Source organism: Budorcas taxicolor, chromosome 13 (assembly GCF_023091745.1).
Source record: "Budorcas taxicolor isolate Tak-1 chromosome 13, Takin1.1, whole genome shotgun sequence".
NCBI classification, from domain to species: Eukaryota; Metazoa; Chordata; class Mammalia; order Artiodactyla; family Bovidae; genus Budorcas; species Budorcas taxicolor.
In genome coordinates, this window is record NC_068922.1 from 78,457,103 (window position 1) to 78,481,343 (window position 24,241).

General features: G+C 52.2%; 1 protein-coding gene across 1 annotated transcript in view; it reads left to right on the forward strand.

The window, feature by feature from the left end:
* Window positions 1-20,451, forward strand: part of PTPN1 (protein tyrosine phosphatase non-receptor type 1) — a 61,464-nt gene extending 41,013 nt beyond the window's left edge. The window contains exons 2-9 of the mRNA XM_052650910.1: window positions 2,217-2,307; window positions 4,693-4,793; window positions 7,054-7,152; window positions 13,102-13,239; window positions 16,182-16,391; window positions 16,687-16,848; window positions 17,223-17,449; window positions 19,033-20,451. Coding sequence (XP_052506870.1) covers window positions 2,217-2,307; window positions 4,693-4,793; window positions 7,054-7,152; window positions 13,102-13,239; window positions 16,182-16,391; window positions 16,687-16,848; window positions 17,223-17,449; window positions 19,033-19,219 — 1,215 coding nt within the window. The 3' untranslated portion in view covers window positions 19,220-20,451. The remainder of the gene's footprint in view (window positions 1-2,216; window positions 2,308-4,692; window positions 4,794-7,053; window positions 7,153-13,101; window positions 13,240-16,181; window positions 16,392-16,686; window positions 16,849-17,222; window positions 17,450-19,032) is intronic.
* Window positions 20,452-24,241: the final 3,790 nt, after the last annotated feature.

Consider the following 24,241-nt stretch of genomic DNA (forward strand, 5'->3'; position numbering starts at 1 on the left):
TGGACATCATTTTTCTTCAGAATTTTGCTCTGTTGCCATTCAGCTTTCAGTGTTCTTACAAAATCTGAAGCCATTCAGATCCCCTTACCTTTTGAAAGTGAACTGCTTTTTCTTCCTGGAAACTTACAGAATCTTCTCTTCGTTGGCAAGATCCTCGACCTACACATTACTGTGCTCTAGTGTGGGTCTGTTTTTATCGTTTTGCTGAGCACTTGATGTCTCTGGTAGATTTCCTTGAACTATTTTTTAATGTTTTCTTTCCTTGTATTTTATTCTGCTTAATTTTCCATTATTTATTTAGGCTTTGCCTTCTGGAAAGGCAGAGTTTCTTCTACCTTTATCTTCTGACTCTTCAGTTAAGCTTATCATTTCTGCCATCTTGTTTTCAAGTTCCAAGAGACATTTTTATCCAACATCCTGTTCTTAATCCATGAATGTATGGATCTTATCTTTCTGAGTATATTAATGATAAATATATTTTTAAGCTTTGGTTTCTCTGCACCCTATTTCCTCCAAGGGGCTTGTTTTTCCCCTGTTTTATTTTTCCTTTAGATCTCTTTCATACTAGAGGCGTTCCTTCCTCTGACATCTCTTAATCGGTGGTCTGTGCTTGATGAAGACGGGGGGCTTCCGGGGTCTACTGCAGGCTCCCAGCAGGTGCCCGAGGCTGGGCAGCACACGTCTGCCTTGAGGCCTCTGGGTGCAAGTGGGCTGTTATTTGCATACCCTCGTGATGGTACCTTTTGGTCTTTCTTCTTGTTTGCTCATATCACCTGAACAGTGCTCTGCCCCGTGATTCACATTTTCCAGAAAGTAAATCTCCAGATTTCAGCAGAGGTGTGAGGCAGCAGGCACCCAGCAGCAGGAAGGGGGAGGTGGGGGCGGAGATGCAGCTCCCCTCGCCCAGCCCCGCCCCACCCTGCAGTGAGTCCCACCCCTCGTTCCAGAAGCAGGCTTCCTGCCCTCCTGGAGGGTTCTGTGGTGGAAACCAGGCCGGCGCTCTGCTCTCCCCACCGCGGCTTGTGACCGAGCCCCCTCCCACCTGCCAGCTGCTCATCAGTCTGATGGCCAGCTTCCGAAGCTGTGCTGCTGTTGTCTGCTCTCCTGTTCTCTCACTGCAGCCTTGTCCTTTTTTTTCAAAGTTCTGGTAAAACATACATAACATAAATTTACCATCATAGCCATTTTTAGGTGAACAGTTCAGTGGCATTAAGTGTACACACACTGTTGTGCGCGCTTGTCTTTTCATGGTACTAGTGAAAGTACTAGTGAGATGCAGACGTAGAGGAAAAGGTCTCCAAACGGAGTCATAGTGCTGTTGATGTAGGAGAGCAAATGCAGTGTGTGTGGTCTGTCTAGCGGGACACACGCTGCAGCCTTCTGTCAAGGCTGTATATTGTCACCCTACTTATTTAACTTCTTGCACTTTCTGACGGTTTGATTTAATGGGATTTGTTTACCATCCTCTAGGAAAGCATCTGGGGCTTCCCAGGTAGTGCTGCTGGTAAAGAATCCACCTGCCAATGCAGGAGACTCAAGAGATGCAGGGTTGATCCCTGGGTCGGAAAGATCCACTGAAGTAGGAAATGGCAACCCACTCCAGTATTTTTGCCTGGAAAATTCCATGGACAGAGGAGCCTGGCAGGCTACAGTTCATGGGGCTGCGAAGAGTTGGACATGATTGACTGCGTGTGTGCGTGCGCGTGCACACACACACACACATTCGGGAAAGTGTTTGGATAGTTGCTTGGCAGAAGAGGGCCTTTTATCTGCTCTTGATAAACTGTAGCTTTACAAGAGGTTGCAGATGGAATTCCCAGGCCTGACACAGAAGGCTCTCCAAGATCTGATCTCTACCCACCTGTGTACTCCAGCCCTGTCATTCCTCCACCAGCCCACTCAGCCCCGTGCCTCTGCTGTGCTGGGTGCTCTGAGTACTGCACCCCGTTCCCGTCGCCCTCTTCCATGTTGTTACAGCTCCTAGCCCCACACCGCCTCCTCCCACCCACAGCACGCGGATATGCTTCTGTCTCCCTCCCATGGCCTTGGACGTGCCTCTGAATTAACACCTTGCCTTTCCCGCCCTCCCCGGCCCCCTTTGCTGTTGGTTTCTGTGCCACGTCTTCCTCAGAGCTTGGCACATGGCCCGCACGCAGTCAGCTGGGTTCCTGGTGCCAGAGATTTCAAGAGAGAACTCTTTATCTCTTATTTTGTAGGATATCCGACATGAAGCCAGTGACTTCCCATGCAGAGTGGCCAAGCTTCCTAAGAACAAAAACCGAAACAGGTACAGAGACGTCAGTCCCTGTAAGTATTCACACCACAGTCACCTGCTCCCATCCAGCCGGCTCCTCCGAGGCTGCGGGCCTCTCAGACTCCTTTAGCCCTGGGGTTTGGTAATAAATCAATAGCAGTCAAGGTTTGTGACTTGATTGTTTCCTATGATGAAGGTATTAGAGGCTTATAGTAATGGTTCATTTTTCCACCCATGAAGGAGGGATAAGGTTTCAGTTTCTAGAAAATTCAGCGAAGTTCAAAGCGCTTTTCTTAGCTTTGACTATTTTAATGATGAATCATTTTCCTACCAGCTGAGTGTGTGTAATGGCAGGCGTAATATAACCCCTTCTGGGTGACTTGGTATTGTTGGGCCCGAAGCATTGTACTGACCGGTAGTGATGCCCTGCACTGGCATGGGTGGGGGTGGGTGAGGCACTCACCCACCGCCTCAGCTAGAGACGCAGTCGGTTCTGCTCGCTGACCTCACCTCCCCCCAGGTCACCCCCTCCACCATCACTGTTTTTCTGGCTCTTTGCTGCCCTTAGCTCTCAGTGTGCCTGCTGGCAGCCTCCTCTGCCTTCTGAGTAATTGGCTTTCAGTCCGTTGATCCCTCGAAAGTGAATAACTGTGTTAGAATCTGTGTAAAGTGAGAAAAACTAGAGAGGAGGGAAGGACGGGAACTTCACCACCTCCTCTAGGTCACAGAGAGCCTTGGGACTCACCTCCACGTGGCCTCGCCCAGCAGTGAGGGCCGTGGCTGTGGCAGCTCCACAGCAGTGCCCTCTGCTGGGGACGTGACGATGCCACCAGGCCCCCGAGCAGGCCGGTCCCACCGAAGCCCGCTGCAGGGGCGGCTCCTGGTGCCCTCCACAGGAGAGTGGCAGTGAGTCCCCTGGACTCTCAAGAGTCTTCTCCAACACCACAGTTCAAAAGCATCAATTCTTCGGCGCTCAGCTTTCTTCACAGTCTGACTCTCACATCCATACGTGACCACCAGAAAAACCATAGCCTTGACAAGACCAACCTTTGTTGGCAAAGTAATGTCTCTGCTTTTCAATATGCTATCTAGGTTGGTTTTAACCAGTCTTAACTCCTTGCATTTTTCTCCCCTACCTCCACTCTTCACTAGAGAAGGTAATTTGCTTTTAAAGTTATGAAGGAAATGGGGAGAATGTTTCAAGGTAGAAGGTGATCCTGGTATCTTCCGTTTGGCAGGTGAAACACTCAGTACTCAGAAGATAAGTTTCTGCCCGAGGTTACCACCCAGTGCTGTGAGGCCGCTTATGTCCATGGCCCATTTCAGTATCACCTGAGTATTTCAGTGTGTACTAACCCTCTGTGATGAGAAATACTATTCCAAACAATGGCTAATCTACTAAAACATCTCTTTGGAAAGCTTTCAAGTAGAAAGCCCCTAACTGCTTATCCGCATTAAGTTTTCCTTTCTCTCTGGGCAAGGGGAGAACTGTTTATGGGCCGTCAGCTGAGTTTACTGTCCCTTGTTTGTACCAGAAATAAAAACACCCACCTGCTCTTGTTAATGGGCCGGGCAAGATAAGGAAAGTTGCCTTCAGGAAAATAGGGCTTTTGTGACAATGTGGTCAAGAGGAGAAGAAGTGGCTGTGCTTTTTTAGTAACCTGGGGTAGACCTTTCAAATGCAAGTGTATTTCTAAAAACTATTCTGAAAGTTACTTTTAATATATTTTTAGTGTTATGTTTTGGATTCAGAGTCTATGTTTTCCTGTTAAACTCTCTTTTAAGTGTCTTTGATTGTGACATTTATGTTATACTTGAGCTTTTTTAAAGACAACCTTGTATCAAGGAATTCAAGGTATGAATTTTCACACTGTTGTATACTTCAGCCATTTAATCTTGGAAGCATTAGGCACAGGTGAGCCTGAGACGCGATCGTAAATGAACAGCTTGGTTCATTGTACCAACTTGAACTCTGGGGACTGGGTGGAATATTGGTGGATTTTGTTCCCTTTTAAAGATCAAAGCCATTGCATTTTTTACTCATAAAAGTATGTTTTAGGCCTCAGAGAACAGATTCCTTGACATCCCCCCTCCCCCCCCCCCCGCCGTCTTCTGAGGTGTGAGGACAGTAATAAATATTACAAGACGATAAAGCCTAAAAGCAGATTTCCCAAACAAGAATTAATAATCTGTGTTTTAGTGTAATTTGTTTCTGTTGCTATTTTGTATTAAGTTTCAGATACTTTCAAAAACCTTCTGAAAGTACTTGTTGTTCCCATTATTGGAGACACTAATTTAATCTCAGAACAGTTTGGACTCAGCCAGTGTGAACACCCTGAGCACCTCACTCGCCTTCTCTGCTTTCCCCATAGGGCGCATCGCCTGTGCAAGCACTTAAGTCCCCCTGGATTAACCTTGCATTCTGGTTTGCCTTTCAGTTGATCACAGTCGGATTAAACTTCATCAAGAAGATAACGACTATATCAATGCTAGTTTGATAAAAATGGAAGAAGCCCAAAGGAGTTACATTCTCACCCAGGTAAACAGAGTCTGAATTTTTCTCTAGTGGGTTTTGCCTCTCTCGATGTCAGCCAAAGAGTTAGACAGTGCCGTTATCCACGCCTCACATAAAGTCTTCCACATCTTTTAGAAGACCAGGTTTCTAACCCAAAAAAGCAACATGGGAGGGAAAAGTCTTCCTTCAGAGATTCAGTCTAGTCATGACATGAATCTTCCCTGGGAAGTATGTCATTGCTGGATTTGTAGACAACAGCAGTAAAATGCCAGGGTTGTCTGGCTTGTTGACAGAGGCAGTAGCTAGAGAAGACGGCACCTGTGTTGAGTCCCTGAGTATTTGCCTCAGGGCATCAGAGCTGGTTATGGACACGTAAGAGGGTTAGTAATAGACCAGAAATCTTTATCCAGATGGCCTTTCAGAATTCCTCTGCGTGGTCCTCATTCTTTGAGGGTGGAGGGGTGTGTGAGGTTATGTGGAGAAGCATGCAGAATGACTTGAAACTCCCCTTGGTTTTTGGCATCTTTTTGGAAAAAGAAATCACAACAGTGGTTTCATAATTGGCCTTTTGTGAAACACTGGTATATGACCCAGAGACCACGGGAGTCTGGGGAAGAGGGTGAAGGGGTCTCTCTTAACCGATTTTCTCAAGTCATCGTCTCTTACTGGTACATTGATACACACGGTCTAAATCTCTCTCTCTCTCTCTTTAAATCCTCGTTTCCTCTTTTCTCTTTCCATGTCAGTTTCTCAGTCTTATGTTAGGTTGGGTCCTAGGGTGACTGTGAACATCACAACCCTGTCTAATATTTGGAGGCTAAAATGACAGTGAAGCTAGGCAGCACAGCGACCAAAGTCTGCTTTGGAGCCTTTTCCTGGGGGCCCTTCTTGACTGTCCTTTTGTTCTATCTGGGTTCCTCTCCACACATGACCAGAGTCGGCCCGACACCCCCCCAGGCATTGTACGGAACATCAGTCCCCAGGCCCTCAGCCGTGGTCCTCCCAGCTCTCTGGGGTTGGGGTGAGGGGCAGGGAGACCTTGGTGGCAAGCTGGTGGGAAGAGGTTGTGGCAAAGTGGCTTCTTGGGAACTTCTCTTTTAGAAGTGGTCAAGTTTCTTACTTCCTGATTTCAGCCGTTCAGCTTGGTCTGGGGTCAGCAAGCCCAAAGCAAAGATAGGGTATATAAAGTCAAACGGGAATTAGGAAATCACCATGAAAACTTTTACCCCGCTGTCCTCCCCACCCCCGCACCCTCGCAGTTGCTTGGCACATCTGAAGTTCCATCTGTCCGTCAGATCGCACCCCAGATGTATCCAGCTGCTTGCTGACATGGTCTCCCTCTGCCCTGAGATTCACGTAAGGGGTTCAAGCAGCCTGGCCCCAAAGTTGCACCGCTGGACAGTGGGACTGAAATCATTTCCATGCCACAAAACCAAGAACACTGTGCCCATTGTTTCAGTGTCGTTCATTAAGCAAATAATGCAAGGCTCTCGTCTCACTTTTTAAACCTGTAGAGAGTAATGTCACGGATATTGGCCTTCACGCCCACCTTCAAGTATTGGCTGTTTGGTGTGTGTCCTTTCAGATCTTCCATGACTTTAGTCCCTCAGACCCGTTCTGGACTGGAGTGATGTTTGGGGCCAGTGGCACCACGGCCCTTGCCCACCCCCGGCTGTCTGTGTGCCCTCATCTCTTAGGTCCCGTGCTCCAAGGGTGAGGGGAGTCTGTGGTCGGATTGGCCATTAATAGTAGTAATAATGATAGCTTACACTTCGTAGGGTATTTACTGTGTTCCAGGTCCTGCAGAAAGGTGTAGTCAGTCTGTGACCACCTTCCCAGCCCTGGAAACATATGCTCTGACGATTAGAGGCTGGGCGGAGGAGCTGCGGGAAGGGAGGCAGGTGGCTTGTCCGAGGGTGTGCGGGTGGGGCCCTTCCCCTCCACCGCTCACCAGCAGCCAGCAGTGTTGTTCGCTGTCCCAGCCGCGCTGACACAGAGATCTCTGGCGCCCTTGCTCCAGCCAGCCCAAACCAGAAAGCAGAATCAGTGTTTTCTCTCCTCTGTCATTCGGCTCTGAACCAGCTCTGAGATACGGAAATGACCTTTCGCTACATGGTAGAAAATAGAACTGTGGTTACTGACCGCTAGGCAGGGAGAGGCAGGTCCTGGCCTCAGCCACGGCTTCCACGCTACCTGAGGGCGCTGTTGTCCACTCAGCACCGACAGCAAGCTTGCACCAGGACGGGTTTGTATGTAAGATGCACACTGTGAATTGTGTTTGCAGGGCCCTTTACCCAACACCTGCGGTCACTTCTGGGAGATGGTGTGGGAGCAGAAGAGCAGGGGTGTCGTCATGCTCAACAGAGTGATGGAGAAAGGATCGGTGAGTCGGAGCTGCCCACGCTTCACGCCACTGTCCGCGCGGGTGCCAGTCCATTAGGGCGACGTTTGTCTGTTCATTTCCTCAGGTTGTTTAGATTTCTGTTAGAAAAATCCAAAGAAGCAGTATGTAATTACATGCTTATTGTAACCAAGTCAGATAAACAGGTGAGTTTAAAGGAGAGAAAGGTTGAGCGGCCCTTGCCCTGGTCTCCACCCCACCCTGTCGGCCGGCCTGCCCAGCGCCTGGAGCGTGAGCCCCGCTTTCCTCTCCCGTGTGCTTCTGGGGCTGCTCTGCTGGCTTCGTGCAGCGGTGCGAGCAGAGCTTCACTTTGGAAAGCAAGTTCCCGCTGTGCCTTGACCGTGCCTGCCCTCTCTGGTAAAGTGCCCCTTTGCACAGCCCAGCGGTGGGAGCGGCTGGACGCAGAGCCGGCCCTGTCAGGTCCGCAGGCGCTGGGCCCCTGGCGTCTCCCTGGCTGCTCCTCTCACAGGGACAGTGTCTGCTTGCGCTTCCCTTCCGGAGTGTGGGCCTCGCTTCTGAGGACTTTGCAACGTGAACCTGTTTGTTGAGGCCACCGCCTGCCTCTCCTCTGTCTCTTCTGCCCCTACATCCAGAGCGATCTTTCTAAACCAGGTCTCCCACACCTCTTGCCAGCTGAAACCTTTCTGGGGCTTGCATGCCTCCCAGGACATATGCTGGACCGGGTACACCTGGGCCCTCGGTGGCCTGGGCCCCACTCTCTCCCTTCATCACCCTACTCCAGCCAGAGCAGACTTATTTTATTAAAAAAATAAATTTTTTTTTTTAAAGTCTCTCGCCCCTTCTCTGGACTAATGACCTAAATCGCACTCGCCCCCTCCAGGTGCACGTGGCTGCCCTCAGGCCCGTGTGGCTGTGCTGACCTTCCTTCACGTCTGAGGGCACAGTAGGTGTCACGTCCTCCTCCCAGGCTCCTGCCCTCTCCCCAATGCCCACTGCCAGCCGTGCGAGGCTCCGCAGCCTCCGACACAGAGGCCCCAGGGGAAGAGAGCCAAGGAGCATGGAGGCCAACGGGAAGGGGGGGCCGGGCCGGCGCTGGCACCGTGCTTGGGCTCAGCATGGACGCCGCTGTCCCGGCTTCCAGAAGGACGTGAATGCTCCAGAGAAGCCCACCTCCGGAGAAAGGACCATCGTGGCCCTCAGGGGAAAAGTACAAGTGTGAAGCAGTAATGTGTCAAAGGAAACTGAAGCAGTGAAAACCTGAAGGGGTAACACACCCGCCGCATAGACTCATCCCTCTCTCCCCAGAAAGGATGGGGCTTGGCGACAGCAAACGGCCCTCTTACGACAATTCATGTTTAAAATCGTCTCTTTGCCTCTGCCTCCTTTTCTCAGAAGAGAGGATTCATTTGCTCTACAGAAACAGATAAAGCACTTAACCTGAATATTCACCTGCTACAACAGTGCGTTTTGTCTGAGAAAAAAAAGTCTTAGTGAAAGTGGTTTTTTAATTTTCTCTGCAGTGGCTTGATTAGTAAAACACAAATTTGCAAACGTGAAGTAAGCCCTTATCCACCACCTTTCTTGTCAGCAACTTTGAATAAAGAAACAAACCATCAGGTTCCTGCCACACAGGCGCTCCGCAAGGGAAAGCGAACCGTGGTGGCCGGCGCGGGCGCTGAGCACAGAGGGGTACCAGGCTCTCCCAGCCCTAGTGTTGCTGCCTCTCCGGCCGGGTCGCTCTCTGCCAGGGCCGGGGAGGCCCGGCCTGTGCCTTGGGGTATCATGGTCTCCACCCACCAACTGCTGGGAGCACCCTGCCGGCAGCCGAAGCCTTTAAAAGCGTCCCCAGACACTGTCCGGTGTCCCTGGGGAGGCAGACTTTCCTGCAGTTGTGACTCACTCTGTCGTGGTGTGGAGGGTTGAGAATTTTAAATCAAGACTGACTTACTCAAAACTCATCAGGGAAGGTAGCATTTGCCTTTTGTTTGTTTGTCACTGAAAGTTCAGGTGAAACCTCTTCACTGTTTGCACATGGTTTGCTCCAGCTACTGTGGTCAGAGGACACCAGGAAGGGTATCCAGGTACTCAAGTGGCATGCTCCGCAGCAGGCCCTGCCCTCGGTGGTCTCCCACCCAAAGCTGAGCATAGACAGACCACAGATCCACTGTGATGTCCTTTCCCCTTGGACTGCTGTGCTGGCCGTTTAAAACTGTCTGGTTTTTATATGTAGTTCACTGTGGTAATGTGGCATAGTCCCTGTCTCCCTCTCTAGCTCTTCTTTTTACCCTAGGTCACTTGGGCATGCAAATTGACATGGAAAGCAGTGTGTGGTTTATCGTTCTTAAACCTTCCTTGGGATAAACATTTTAAATTCTGCATCAACGTTCTCAGTTATCACCCCCATCAGAGCGGACCGGGGGAAATTATAAGAAATTGCAGTGTCTTGTTTGCTCAACTAATCTAATTATAATTTCTCCACTACAGCCTGTGGTTAAAAACCAGCTGGCAGAGCGTCTCCATGTAATGCATATTTGTTTTCTGGTTTCTGTCACCAAATAGTGTCCAGTGGTCCCCCTCGTGTGTTTTGGCAGAACTACCCGTTACCCTTTGGGGACCCGATATACTTCCTGGAAGACAGTTGTGCAAAAAATGATTGTGTGTGTTAGACCAAGTTCGTCCGAGTGGCTAAAGTTCTCATTCATTCCATGTAGAAATTGCATTTAGACATGATACGCTGGCGTGCATATGTGTGCAGGGGCCAGGAATGCAAGTTGTCTAGGCAGGGGGAGTAAGCCAGGCCATGTTCACCCAGAAGCGTCACCCAGATCTCTCTCCTGAAGTCCCTACTAGAGATGCTGTTTGATTTCAAGGGCTTTCAGCCTCGGGACCCTGAGTCGTATATCACGGGTGCTTTAGGCTTTGTCTGTCTGTCTCACATTCCACTTTTAGTTCTCCGTGTTCATCCCTCTTTCAGCCAGATCACCCATCAGTGGGTCACCTCAGATGCCTTCGGTGGATTTTTCTCAGCATGCCCTAGCTGTTTGAGAAGAACCCGAGAACTCTCACACCGCCCTCCTACTGGTGACAGCGCCTCTAACAGGTGCCAGCTCTGGCCTGGCCGCCTCGAGACATGCCCCCAGCTTAGCTCAGTGAAGGGCTGCTTTCCAACAAAATAATCTCCTCTTCCGGTCACTGTGGATCCACTTAATAGGATCTCAGGAGTAGTGGTCTTGTGCTGCTTCTCTTCTGTTCTGTTTTATTTTATGTGTTTACAGCAAAAAACTTCTACAGGAAATGACAGAGAGCAGACTGTGGCATGTTGCTGGAGATGCCTAAGAGTTCTTTGAAGAACTCCTATTTTTAAATAAGTATTGGTTGATTGACACTCAGTGTGTGCCAAAATTCCTCAGCGATAAAGTTTCAGAGTCTTGGTGTTTATCCAGATAAAAGAGATTTGTGAGGCTTTATATTTACTTTTGAAAGTGAGTGCTTGTTGTGTGGAGATGAGATTTAAAAGACTTGCCTCTCCTGCCCATGAGACATGAAAGCATTGGACTTTTCTCTGAGAGCAACTGGCCGTTCTGCATTTCTGCTTCTTGGCTTCACTCTCTGTCTGCTTACTGCCTTGGGTGCCCACTCCAGCACTCGTGGCTCTGGGCCTACCAAGGTGGTTTCTTTGTTTCTGGTGTCTCAAGGCATTACACAGATCTGATTATTCGAAGTGTAGGAATAAATGCCTCCTTTAAACATTCTCTAAGTAGTTATGTATGAATGTGAAGAAGGCTGAGCGCCGAAGAATTGATGCTTTTGAACTGTGGTGTTGGAGAAGACTCTTGAGAGTCCCTTGGACTGCAAGGAGATCCAACCAGTCCATTCTGAAGGAGATCAGCCCTGGGATTTCTTTGGAAAGAATGATGCTGAAGCTGAAACTCCAGTACTTTGGCCACCTCATGCGAAGAGTTGACTCATTGGAAAAGACTCTGATGCTGGGAGGGATTGGGGGCAGGAGGAGAACGGGACGACAGAGGATGAGATGGCTGGATGGCATCACTGACTCAATGGACGTGAATCTGAGTGAACTCCGGGAATTGGTGATGGACAGGGAGGCCTGCCATGCTGCGATTCATGGGGTCGCAAAGAGTCGGACATGACTGAGCGACTGAACTGAACTGAACTGAAAAAGTCTTGCTCTCACCTGCCTCGCCCACTGTGGCTGAGCATGCAGTCATGATTGTGCGATGCCATCAATGCTTCTGTGTCCTGAGTGGCAGGATCACTTTGATGCTGATAGTTGGGCTCTGTTCCAGGGGTTCATTTTGGTAGCTGGGCTTCCCAGGTGGCGCTAGTTATAAAGAACCCGCCTGCCAGTGCAGGAGACTTATGAGGCGCAAGTTTGATCCCTGGGTCGGGAAGATCCCTGGAGGAGAGCATGGCAGCCCACTCCAGTATTCTTGCCTGGAGAACCCCATGGACAGAGGAGCCTGGAGGGCTACGGTCCATAGGGTGTCAAAGAGTCAGGCATGACTGAAGCTACTTAGCATGCACGCATGCACATCGGTGCAGGGAGATGACATGGGTGAAACCGTCCAAAACGTCCATGTCTAGGCTCTTTAGAAAACGTTATTGGCCTTCTGTTTGGGGACCACAAAGTTGGATGCTTTGGTGGCTTCACAATGTGGTGTTTCTTAATTTGTTTCCCCCCCTTTTTTCTGTGGCTTTGGTTTTCATTAAAGCAGGATCAGTGGGCATTTGTTGTTCTGTCTTCAGCCTTTTCAAGAGCCTCCTTTCTCCTCTGAGTCAGTGCGTGTTGAATTCTAAGTGTCTTGAACTTGTGCTGTTTCCCAAAGAGCTGTTGACACGCACTGATACTTCATTTGATGGAAGTCACACTGCCTCCGAGGGCCCCTGTCTGGGGATGTCAGTTCTTCTGGCTTATGGACCCGGCAGCTTCTCCCTGTCTACCTGCCGGTTTTGTCCAGAATAGTCATCAGCAGCCAGAAATGTCTGGTGTAGAAACTTGGCTCACGCAAAGCGTTGCCACTGAATTTGACCCGAATTTTCTTTATTGACCTCTAAATGAAACCAAGTCTTTGGGAGCTTGCTTGCTTTAAGGAAAATGTTAATGAGCTACATTTAAATCAAGACTATCACATAGTTCCTGGGATTTTTAATTGAACATCAAAAGGACTTTTCTGAACTGAACCACACCAGAATAAAAGGGTGGGATGGGGCAGGAGGTGATCCCCAGCCTTGGAGGACCCCTCTCAAGCCTTCTAGATCCTGGTTTCCATTTGACTAAAGCCTTCAAGGGGCTCCCTGGTGGCTCAGCAGTAAGGAATCCGCCTGCAGTGCAGGAGCCTCAGGAGGTGTGGGTTCCACCCCTGGTCAGGAAGATCCCCTGGAGGAGGGCATGGCAGCCCACTCCAGTATCCTTGCCTGGAGAATTCCTTGAACAGAGGAGCCTGCTGGGCTACAGTCATGGGGTCGCCAAAACATGCGGACACCACTGAAGCAAATTAGCACGCGCAACCCCTCGAGCTTTTCTCAGTCTAGTCTTGTTATGGTCCCCAAGGTAAGGAGTCGGCATTGTGCCGAGGGCACCAGTCAGGTTCTTGATAATCTTTGAAATGGCTACATGAAGTCATTCCTAGGAGACTGAACCTTGTGTGCAGGCTGGCTCCTCTTGTGGGTGACAGGAAGGGGATGCGACGCATGGAGCCTGTCTCTGTGCGGATAACCGGGGCGGCTGGGCGCAGAGTGCACGTCCTGTCTGCCCGCTTTGCCCTGGCCTAGGTCTTCACACGCCCCTCCCCATCTCCCCAGGAGGCAGGCAGGTTACACTGATGTCAGCATCCAAGGTCAGAAAACCCTTGGTTTGGAGGTTATCATAAAGCTCTTGGACAGTATGCCACACCTCCATAGGAAGACAGTCCATTGCTCACAATAACTAGGCGCTATTTTCTGTCCTAGTTAAAATGTGCACAGTACTGGCCACAGAAAGAAGAGAGAGAAATGGTCTTTGAAGACACAAATTTGAAATTGACATTGATCTCGGAAGACATTAAGTCCTATTACACAGTACGACAGCTGGAATTGGAAAACCTCATGGTGAGTACGACCCACACCTGAGTGCTTGGGGTGGGCCCGTTGGTGACGTCGCCTTGAGGTGTTGTTTCAGTCGTGATTTACTTAGCACCAGTGGTTTTCTGAGCTCTGAGCAAGATGTGGTTTTCACACCGTGGTGAGCAGCGCCTGCCTGCTTACCTGCCAGGTGACCAGCAGTGTCTGGGGAGCAAAGTCTTAGTACCTCCCTTTCCACAGAACTCTCTAAGCCCCAGCTAACATCAGTTCTTAGGGGGAAGGGTAGGTTCTTACCTCAGACCAGCTGCAGGGGGTCTAACGTGATAGCCTGGGAGTTAACACCAGCTGGGCACGCGGGTCTCTCATCCACAGTCGCTAGTTTGCAGTGAGGGAAGAAAGGCCCAGTTTGGGGGAGTTTATAACACCAGGGGCTGGCTCTTATTAAATGATGGCCTTGGACCACCTCTCGGCACTGCTGGACACAGCCCTGCTGAGGACCCTTACACGGGGAAGCTGCAGAGCTCGCCTGCGCCCCAACCCCCACTGGAGACCCCCGCGGGTGACGGAGACCGCAGAGGGGAGCTCCGGGGGGCTCCCTCAGACGTGGGCACCCCAGCCTTGTGCAGTCCCACGGCCCACCTCCTCAAACTGTCGGTCCTGAGCCGAGGGCACCGTATCTCTCCCCCTGTCAGTCTATCCCCAGCCCGGGCTTTTGGAAGGCTTCCCGCAGCGGTCCGTGTGCGGGGCTCGCGGGCTCTGGCGGGGCCGAGGGAGCACGGACCCCCAGGGCCGCGGGCGGGCGGGCCAACGGGCAGGGTCTGCTCCGGCCTTGTCCTCGTTAGCAGTTTAACTTTCGACTTCTGCTCTGTAGTCGCAGTGACTCCTGGAGTGGGTTCAGAGTGGGAGTGAGATGGAGAGCTCGGCGCAGGTGCCTGGGAGCGGAGGAGAGGTGGAAACCGCGCGGCGGCCCCGCCCTGCTGAGCGCTGCGGCCCCGGGGGCGGGGCGCACACGGCTTCCGCGCTGACCGAGGGGCTGAGACGGGCGTTTTTCAGGAGTAATCTTGGCGGAGGGTTGGAATGTGCCTGGAGGATTATGTGGTAGACTTTTTTTTTTTTAATGCTTTTGAGCACTTGCGAGCCTGGCATTACGAATGACTTCTGGTAAACTCGAGAAAATTTCTTCGCTCGTTGAAGAGAATGGAATTCGCCCGAACAGAAGAGACTTACGCTGTCTGGGCGGCAGAGCAGAGAGGTTTGGGGGAGATCTGTTTGCTCTAACAGAATGTGGTTTTTTAAAAAAACCTGTTCTGAGCCTTGTGGATCTGTTCGCGCATAGGTCTGAAATGAATTCCTTGAGAAAGAGGTGGGCAGGCATGAGGGAGAGCATAAACAGAGATGACCCACACCTTTTCAAGAATTTAAAGAAGGAACTTGCTTTTGGCCTGTTTTCTTATTCCATTTTAAAAAAATCTTTTTAAGTGCTTTTCTTACCAACCCCCCCCCCCCAAAAAAAAGAAAGACACGTTTCTCTTTTAAACCATTAAAGTATATAAGGAGGTCGTTTTCTAGGAAGGAAGGCATGGAGCTGCCTGTGTGGTTTTCAAAGTTATCCTGGTGTGATCAACAGATTGGTTCCAGTTCTGCAGGAAGATACCAGCATGAGTCATGGCTGGTGCGGGGTGACCCGTGTGTGTTCTCTGTGGTGTCAGGTCCTTGCTGTGTGTTGTGGGTCGTTTCCCACATTTTTGTCACCGTCTGGTCAGGGAGGGTGGTTGTACCGGAGGCGTGAGCTCTGGGAGGGCAGGGCCAAGTCGTCCCTCGTGGCACCTGGCACCCAGGAGGCACGTGGTGGACATTTGCCAAATGAGGGGAGAGGCGCTGTCGGCCACCAGGTCTCCGGCCCAGTGTTTCCTCATCACCTGCTCTGCAGGTGACCTGGGTGCCAGCGTGGCCCTTGGCTCCGCGCTGCTGGTGGGGTTCTTGTCTCAGGCCTTACTTACCTCGTGACTGGCTCCCGTGACTGTGGGCACTTGGGTTTGAGGGCTCTCCTCAGTGAGAACCACGGTTTGACCGTCGCCCCTGGCAGCCCGCTGTCCACCCTGGGAGTGGAATCTCAGAGGAGCAGAGCTGGAATCAGCCCCAGAGGCCGTCCTCACAGTTCCCCTGGGAGCTGATAGGGCCACGAGGAGACACACTCGGGGGCAAGCGTCAGGGTCCACCTTCAGGGTCCCTGCAGCAGGCTGTGAACGCAGGCTCTGGAGTCAGGCAACTCAGATTGAAACTCCTGCCCCCCCTGCTAGTAGAACGGTGCCTGCCTAGCCTCAGGCTTCTGATCTGGAACATGGCAGTAATGGGGCTAGTGGTGTAGCATGCGAGAGCTCCGGGAGCCCAGGCGCCCAGCGCGGGAGCGCAGACGCTCACTGTGGGCCGGGCCAGCTGGTCTTACCGGCACCCCTCCTCGCTGACGGACTGAGCCACACGTGCAGCCTCCAGTCTTTGGGGACCGAGTCAGTAACCTTTTTCTGTAAAATGACGGTCCTCTGAGACGTCCAGATCGTCTTGTAAAGCCCCGGGTTCCCCAGAGCTGGTGCCCCTCACGTGTGGTTACATTTCCACTCTTTGATGTGAAACCCCGAGGCGCTGATGACAAGACTGCTGTGGGCGGTGGTGCAGCACCGCTTTGACTTACGGAGAGAAGTCAGTTGTGACCTTGAAGACAGCAGAAGAGAGAAGGGCATCGAGAGGAGGGCTCCTGGGGGCGAAAGTGTTGCAGCTGAAGCAGGAGCAGCCTGGCGCCTGCCCGGGGCTCGGGCCTTGTCCGCTGAGTCTGCGGTCCCGAGGAGAGAATCTGGGAACGAAGGCTCCTCGTGGAGGCGGGCGGGTCGAAAGGCACTTCGTGCTTACTTGAAGTCAGTGGTTCTCAGACAGGTGATTCTTTGAGAGTCGTCACATGTGTATTTCTCTTTCAGTCTCGAGAAACCCGAGAGATCTTACATTTCCACTATACCACGTGGCCTGACTTCGGAGTCCCCGAATCGCCGGCCTCGTTTCTGAACTTTCTCTTCAAAGTCCGCGAGTCGGGCTCGCTCAGCCGTGAACACGGCCCCATTGTGGTTCACTGCAGCGCCGGCATCGGCAGGTCGGGCACCTTCTGCCTGGCTGACACCTGCCTCTTGCTGGTAAGACATCCCTCAAGACCGCAGGAAGCAGAGGGAGCATGCAGTGACCGCCAGGCTGGCCTGGCCGCGGCCCCTATCACTGTCTGCAGGCAGCCTGCTTTGGTCTTGACTTTCTAGCAGCTTCCCGCCCATTAAGGGAGCTTTACCGTAGACAGCTTCATTTGGAGGAGTGCTCTTAAAGCCAGAGAATCCCCTTCCCTCACACTCTTCCTCTCACGCTCCCCTAGGACGTGTACAGTCATGTTGCCCCTGACACCCAGACCTCGCTCAGCTGTGTCTCCTCTCTGGCTTTCAGATGGACAAAAGGAAAGACCCTTCTTCTGTTGATATCAAGAAAGTTCTGTTAGAAATGCGGAAATTTCGGATGGGGCTGATCCAGACAGCAGACCAGCTCCGCTTCTCCTACCTGGCTGTGATCGAGGGCGCCAAGTTCATCATGGGAGACTCTTCAGTGCAGGTCAGCATTCCTTTTGCTTTAATCGGAGTGTGTTGGCTTTAAACTTTTGCCTCTAAAGAAGGAGGCTGTTCACTGTCAAAGCTGAAATAATGTCATGTGTCAGGGGAAAGAGTTAGACTTCATGTTTAAGTCTGTTTAGCTAGAAAGTTGTGGGAATTGTCACCATGTTCCAGTTTCTTTGAAGTGCTCACCCAGAGAGCATTAATAGGGAAGTTAGACCTTATTTTCCAAAGATCTCATCTTCCAAGGACACGGCTGGAGACCCGAGAAGCTGAAAGGCCCCTCACCTAGCCCTCACCTCTCCTCACTTGAAAGGGAGCAGATTTCCCGACAAATCACCAACCGTGAAATCTTCCTCTTGCTGCTTTTTCAAGGAGCAATGGAAAGAGCTCTCCCACGAGGATCTGGAGCCCCCACCTGAGCACGTCCCCCCACCTCCCCGGCCCCCCAAGCGAGTCCTTGAGCCACACAACGGGAAGTGCAAGGAATTCTTCCCCAACCATCAGTGGGTAAAGGATGACACTGAGGAGGAGGATAAAGAAGACGGTCCCATCAAGGAAGCAACCAGAGCCCCGTTAAACGCCCCCTGCAGCCTGGAAAGGTAAAGATGGTCCTGGCTTACTGGAGGCGGCGGGGGCGGGCAGCCTTCTCTTGGCAACTGGTACTTCTGTGTCCTTGGGGAGATGGGCCCCTGGACCAGCCCTGCGCCTCCGCTGATTGGCAGAGCCTCTGGACTGAGCACAGGTTGGCCGGGGAGAGGGACTGACTGCAGCAGGGGTCTAGCGCCACCTGGTGGTGCCTGTTGGAACTGGGGCTCCAGTCAGGTCTTCCAGCCCAGTGTCCACAGCGACAGAAAACAGGAGCCGCGCTTCGGACAGGTCCTGAAACTGATATCCAGGCCTGACCACGTCCCTCCAGCCCCCAGAACTCAACCTTTTCATGTAGCTTTGATTGTCGTTTTTCTTCCTTATGGTTTGACAAAGATTACTGAGCACCTACTCGTGCCTGTGAGAAATGAGATAATTAGAGCAGGGCCCCTGATCTGTGTTCTGGACCATCTTGTTGGGAAAGGAACAGTAGGTTGTGGTGGGGGCCCCATGGATGGGACTGTGAGGAGGCGCACGCTGAGGTGGCCAACCTTAGAGAAGAGCCACCCAGCCTTTCCTGGGAGGTCAGGGAGGGCTGCCTGCAGGTGGTGACGTTGTGCCAGAGCTTGAAGGGTGGACAGGAATCAGCCTGAGCTCGTGGAAGCAGTGCCCTCAGTGCCTCCTGTTTCAGAGGGCAGCTTAAGATTAGCGCCCACTCTGACCTCACATTTGTCTGCACCTTGCGATTCAGCCTGCAGCAGTTCTCAGCAGGCTTGTGGAGTGCAGAAGTGTGTAGGCAGAGGTGTTCATGGTGGCATCACCTGTAATGGTGAAAAACTAGAGGTGGGTTGATTGTGAATCCAGGGAGTGTATCGGGAGGGCTTTCTCCCTGTGCTGAACGCTCTGCAGCTGTTGAAAGGCAGGATCAGGGTGTATTCTTGTGGCCGGGCTTGGGAACGTCATGCAGGAGTGAGCAGGTTGCCCGCGGTGTGTGCCCTGCCAGGCCCTCCGGCTAAGCGTACCATCCAGATCTTCCCTGGTTACTTTGCCAAATGCTGGTTCCAGACCTGAGTCCCGGCCCATGAACCCATTCCCAGAGCAGAGCCCGAGTGCGGGAGGCTGTGCCCGGCTTCCGGGGCCTCCGCTGACATTCGAGGGTGGACGGTGTGCTCCCCGAGGGCTCTTCGCAGGCCACGGGCGAGAGACGGAGGGGGCCCGCGGCTTGTGCCACGTCGGGGTCACGTGTCCTGTTTCTTCATTCATGAAGACCGTGGAGCGAGGTGCCCTCCACGTTCCATGAGTGAAAGTGAGGAGCAGGGAAGCGTGGATCTGGGCACTGAAAGCCAGAGGGTGCCAGGAGACCATGGAGCAGGCCAAACTCCTGAGCGTCTGCACCGGGGGGAGCCCGCACGCACCCAGGCCTCGCCCCGGACCCCTGCCCTGGCAAGGAGGTGGTGACAGGCAGTCTTCCAGCCAGTGTCTGCGTTGTCAGGCCGTTTCCAGGGGCCTCCCTTCCCTACAGTTCCTCCCATGATAATAGCATCCTTGCCGTTGTCTTCCCGGGTGAGTAACCCTTCTCTGCCCCCTTACTCCTCAGCGCGAGTCAAGACACTGAAGTCAGAAGGCGGGTCGTGGGTGCAGACCCTGCGCAGGGGGAGCCGTCGCCGCCTGCAGAGGAGCGAGACCAGCCGCTGAGCCACTGGAAGCCCTTCCTAGTCAACGTGTGTGTGGCCACGGTCCTCACGGCCGGCGCGTACCTCTGCTACAGGGTCTGTTTCCACTGACGGACGTGCTGGCCAGACTGCCTGCAGAAAGCCTGGCCTTCGCCCGGCGGCGGCGCTCAGTGCCAGGGAGGCCCTGAGCCCGTCCGGAAGAAGCAGGCCAGAGGTTTTCAGAGTCTAGAACTGTGAGGGCTAACGGGAGAGGACTGGGGATTGGCGCACTGGGGGCTGGAGGTGCTGAGGCCCCAGGAGTGGAGGAGTCTGATCTCAGGGCCTTAACCTATTCAGGAGTAAGTAGAAGAAATGCCAAATACGTCTCTCTCTCTCTTCCTTTTTTTTTTGTTCGTTTTTGAAAAAAAAAAAAAAAATAGAATTACAACACATTGTTGTTTTTAACCTTTATAAAAAGAAGCTTTTTGTTATTTCTGGGGTTGGGGGGAGAAAAGACCAGGCACTTATGAAACTGCCTTGTGCCCTTAGGTGGCCTCACCAGATACAGTTTTTATTTGATTTCCCAGGGAAAGACTCCCACACATGTACGAATGTAAACTCCCTTGGTGAAGAGGGTTGAGAGTCGGACCCCGTCTGGCTTGAGCACAGCCCCTGCTGCGGGCTTCCCCCACTGGGAGAAGGAGAGCAGCGAAGGCCGTCTCTAGAAATCAGAACCTGGCTTCTGCTTCTGCTCAGGGTGTCCCGCCTCCGTTTCCCCACACAGCCCTCCCCTCACGGCTCCCCACTCAGGGTCCCCTGGGGCCAGAGGTCACCGCAGGGCGGCCGCCAGTCCTCCACCCAGGCCTCGAGACCCAGATGGAGCAGGTACTGCTCGGCTCGGAATAGGAATCCTGTCTCGGCAGAAATCCCCCCAGTTGGAACGTGTCACTGTTCAAGTTAAGGAAAAGGTCAAGGAGGAGCCTCAAACCTCCAGTCACGGAAATCACCTCCCAAGATGATTCGTTCTTTATTGGTTTTTCACGTTTTACCTCTTTTCTAAGCAATCATCTTTGCATCCAGTGGTTTAGCAGCATGCAAACAATTTTTTGTTCAGAGGTGATTTTGGGGAAGGCAGAGCTCCTGTGAAAAATCAAACTGTTCATGGGAGGCGGGGGCAGCCAGGGTGTGCGTGCGTCTGCAGCTCTGCAGCTCCGGGCTCGTCTGGAAATGCTTGGTTTCTTTTCAGTTCCTGTTCAGCAGCGACACACAGCCTGACCCAGCGCCAGCCTCGTCCGCCTGGCGGGCAGCCGCCGTGGGTGAGGCTACAGGCAAGGCCGCAGCCGCCCGCTAGCCACGGGTCTGCACTGAAGCGGCCCTCCTGGGCGCTTGGCCTCAGCTGCACCATCTCCCCTTCCTCCCCCTCCCCTGCTTGGAGGACCACACCCACAGCCCAGTTCTGAGGAGGGCACAGGAGGGTGCTGTGCCCGTGGCACGGGGCAGGGCAGCCTGGGTGGGCAGCGGGGCGAGCCTCACGTGGGGGCCCGCAGCGGGTGGCGCACAGTGCTTCCCGCCGCCCTCCTGGGAGACTGCCCGTAGTGAGCCTCTCTCCACTCCATATTTATTTTCACATTGTTTCCCCCGAAGACATCCACAGTGCACTGGCATCTTCTTAAACCAGTAACATGTTCAAGGTTTTGGATGTCAGCCTTGCACCAAGGGCTTTATCCAAAAGTACAGCAGTAAACCCTCAGGTCGGGCTGGGAACGGAGGACTTTGCCGCAAGCCTCCACGTAGACCAGTGCCCAGTAGGAGGATGGCTGGGAGCTGTCGTCATGTCACGATGCTGCGGCGCGCTCGAGAAGGAGTCTGCACGTGTTCATAGAGCAAGGGGATAATGTATAATGGACACTTGGCTATTTAAGACATGGTGTGAGGTTCCTTTGTCCCAGTTCCTCACCTCCCCAGTTACCTGCTCAACCTTAACCTCAGCCACCACTCCCCCTGTGTGTATTAAGATGCATGTCCCGTCTTCCTGTGTCCCCATCAGATACGACGTGCTTGGAATACTTAGCGCTCTGCTGACTAGCGTGCCCCACGTATAAGTCCAGGTTCCCTTTGCACGGTCTGATCGTTACATGTCTGTGGTTCCTAAGACTGTTGCTGAAATAGTCGCCATTCAGCAGTGGAATGACGTTTTCCAGTAACAGATAGTTGCCTAATTCCTGGCACGACACTCTGGTGACTTCCTAGTGAGGCCCAGCCTGTCCTGCTCCAGCTGGGTCCACTGCAGCTCAGACATTCCAAGGGTATGGGGAGCCATGGTCACACCTGCACGCTGGACATGTGGAGAATCAGGGTCCTCCCTCCCACCCACCCCCCAACACATGCACCTTTCAGATCAGCCTCCACTGCGCCCAAGTTCATACTCGCCTTGAGCGGACTGTGATTTGGAACCATGGCAACTGTCGGAAACCGCCCTTGCTGAAACAGCCTGGACAGCGGTCCCTTCAAGTCAGCCTGGGGCCCTCTAGGTCCGGGTGCCTTGCTGCACAAGGCGTCTGCCCCCACCTCGAACTCTGGGGACTGATGGTGCTCAGGACTCTGCCTGCGTGGGGGGGGAACCTATGACCTCCACATTCAGTGGCTTTTTTTACCAAGAAAAAATAAAAGGCAGCTGTGGCTCACGAGCTGCTCTTTTGCCAGCATTTTCACATTTTTGCCTTTCACGTGTTAGAAGCTCTGCATAAGTTTCCGGGGGGGAGCATCTGCGGTGTTGCCCGCAGGCCCTGATGAGGTGCGATGAGGCTGGGGGCCAGGCTGCAAGCGTGTTTGAGTTGGGCTTGTCCGTCGGTTCTGTTAAGTCCTGTATGTGTATGTAGTAGTTTGGGTGTGTATATTTAGTAGCATTTCAAAGTGGATATACTGGTTTAACCTCCTATCCTTGGAAAACAGATGGCTCTGCGTCCTGTCACACGTATGTTAGAGAAGTAGTGAGCTGCTCTGCTATATGCCTTAAGCCAATATTTACTCGTCAGGTCATTATTTTTTACAGTGGCCATAGAATAAACCATTTTTACAAAAATAAAAACAGCCAGGTGTTTTGGTATAATACCTTATACGTGGATGCATGATGGGGGGGGGGGCGCGTCTCAGGGTCTTCTGTGACCTCACAGAACTGTCAAACTGTACAGTTTTCCAACTTGCCATATAAATGATGGTTTGCATTTTAGTTGCAACAATAAAAGTCTTTTTTTCTAAAGAACATGGATTTGGGGTGCTTCCCATTTCTTTGCTTAAACCAGGACCTAAACCAGGCTGGGCAACTCATGTCTCTTTCCATGCCTGCTGCTGTGAAGCAGATGTTGTCGTTCAGGAGGGGCTGCAGCTTTTCCACATCTGAGGATTACGACAGCTTCCTAGGGTCATGGGTGTCTTTGGCCTGCGAGAACGTTCCCCACCTGGTTTGTTTACTCGGAGCGTCGGGGCCTCTTCTTATTCTTATCCCTCAGTAACGGTAACAAAACTCACCATTTCAGTGTATTAGGGCCCTTGAATAACTTGACAAGTTTATACAAGTTGTTTGAAGAACTGCTCAAACTTGACAAACATGTCCCCTCGCCAGGGGACCACCTCTCAGCCCCTTTCCCAAGCCACATTTGACGTGGAACTGATGGAGTTGTAATAGTGAATGGATTCATGTAGTGTAGTCTGAAATCAAATGGGACTCTCCCCTAAGGTGATTTCTTTTAACTTCTTATTCTGGAATAATTTCAGATTTGCAAAATGTTGAGGAAATAGTACAGAGAATTCCCCTAACATCCTTTAAGGTTTTACGGTTGTTTCAAAGCTGGCTGCTGAGTAAACTGCTGGTGCTGTGGCCTCCCAGTGAGATCCGTGGAACCCAGAAAGGAAGACAGCCTGTGGTCACGGGGCCCCCCAGCGCCCAGCAAGGACAGTGGGGACCCAGAAGGTGGTGCCTCCCTCACCCGCCATCACCTCCGACTCCAAAACTGTCAGTGTCGTCTCAGATACAGAAAAAGGCAGCTGAGCTTTCATGAGGAGGTGGGATGCCAGTGTGAAAAAAAAACAAATTTGTAACCTTGAGCAGAAATTAGACAGGGCCCAGGGCCAGAGAAGGGTGGCCTCCTGGTGTCTAAGGAGAGAGGACTCGGGGTGCCTGGGGAGACTCCAAGGGGCGCCCTGCCCCAAGACCACCCTCCGCTGCCGCCACGTCTATGGGAGAAGCCACTTCACAGAGTCACGTTGGAAAGGGCCCCGGGGAATGGGGCGGGGGCTGAGGGTGGCTTCTTCCTTCAGGATATTTGAGAAAACCACCACTGCCTTCCGTGTGTCTCAGAGTGAAACACCAGTAAAAAGTTATTTTTATTGAAATTTCAGAAAACATATCAGCAAGGCAATAAATACTGAATTAAACCAAAAAAGCACAAGATATATACATGAAATGTAAATGAGCACATTTAAATTACAGAGCTTTCCAATTCCACTGGACTCCACATCCAGAACCCGGGTGCCTCTGTATTAACCCAGAAACATCCCAGGACACTCTGGGGTTTTCTTAAGACTTAAATAGGAAACTAATTTTCTCTCTTTAAACGTGATGTTCAGTGAAATCTTTCTTCAGACCAGCGCATGGCCTCTGAAGCAGTTTATTTAATAAGCCCTAAGTGGACTTGCTTCAAAATTCCATTTTGATTTGTGCTTCATTCTGCTTAGGCAGCCCGCCAGGCTCCTCTGTCCATGGAATTCTCCAGGCAAGAACGCTGGAGTGGGGTTGCCATTTCCTCCTCCTTGGGATGTTCCCGACCCAGGGATTGAACCCTGAGTCTCCCGCAGTGCAGGCAGATTGATTACCGACGAGCCATCAGGGAGGCCCCTCTGTTCTGACTGGCGAAGGTCAAAGCAAAGAACACTCAGCTTCTCAGCTGAGGCCCCGTCCTTGTTTCCTCGTGTCATACGACCACAGTGAGATCGAGGTCCATGGTTGGCAGGCCACCGCCCAGCTCTACGGGCGTCTGGGTTGCGTGTCGGGCTGAAGTGAACAGTGGACACCCTGGCTGGGCCCTCCCGCGTGCCCCCCGACCCACACTGCCTCCTTAGCAGGGTCAGCTGGCCTGCTCGCCGCCTCAGTCCCAG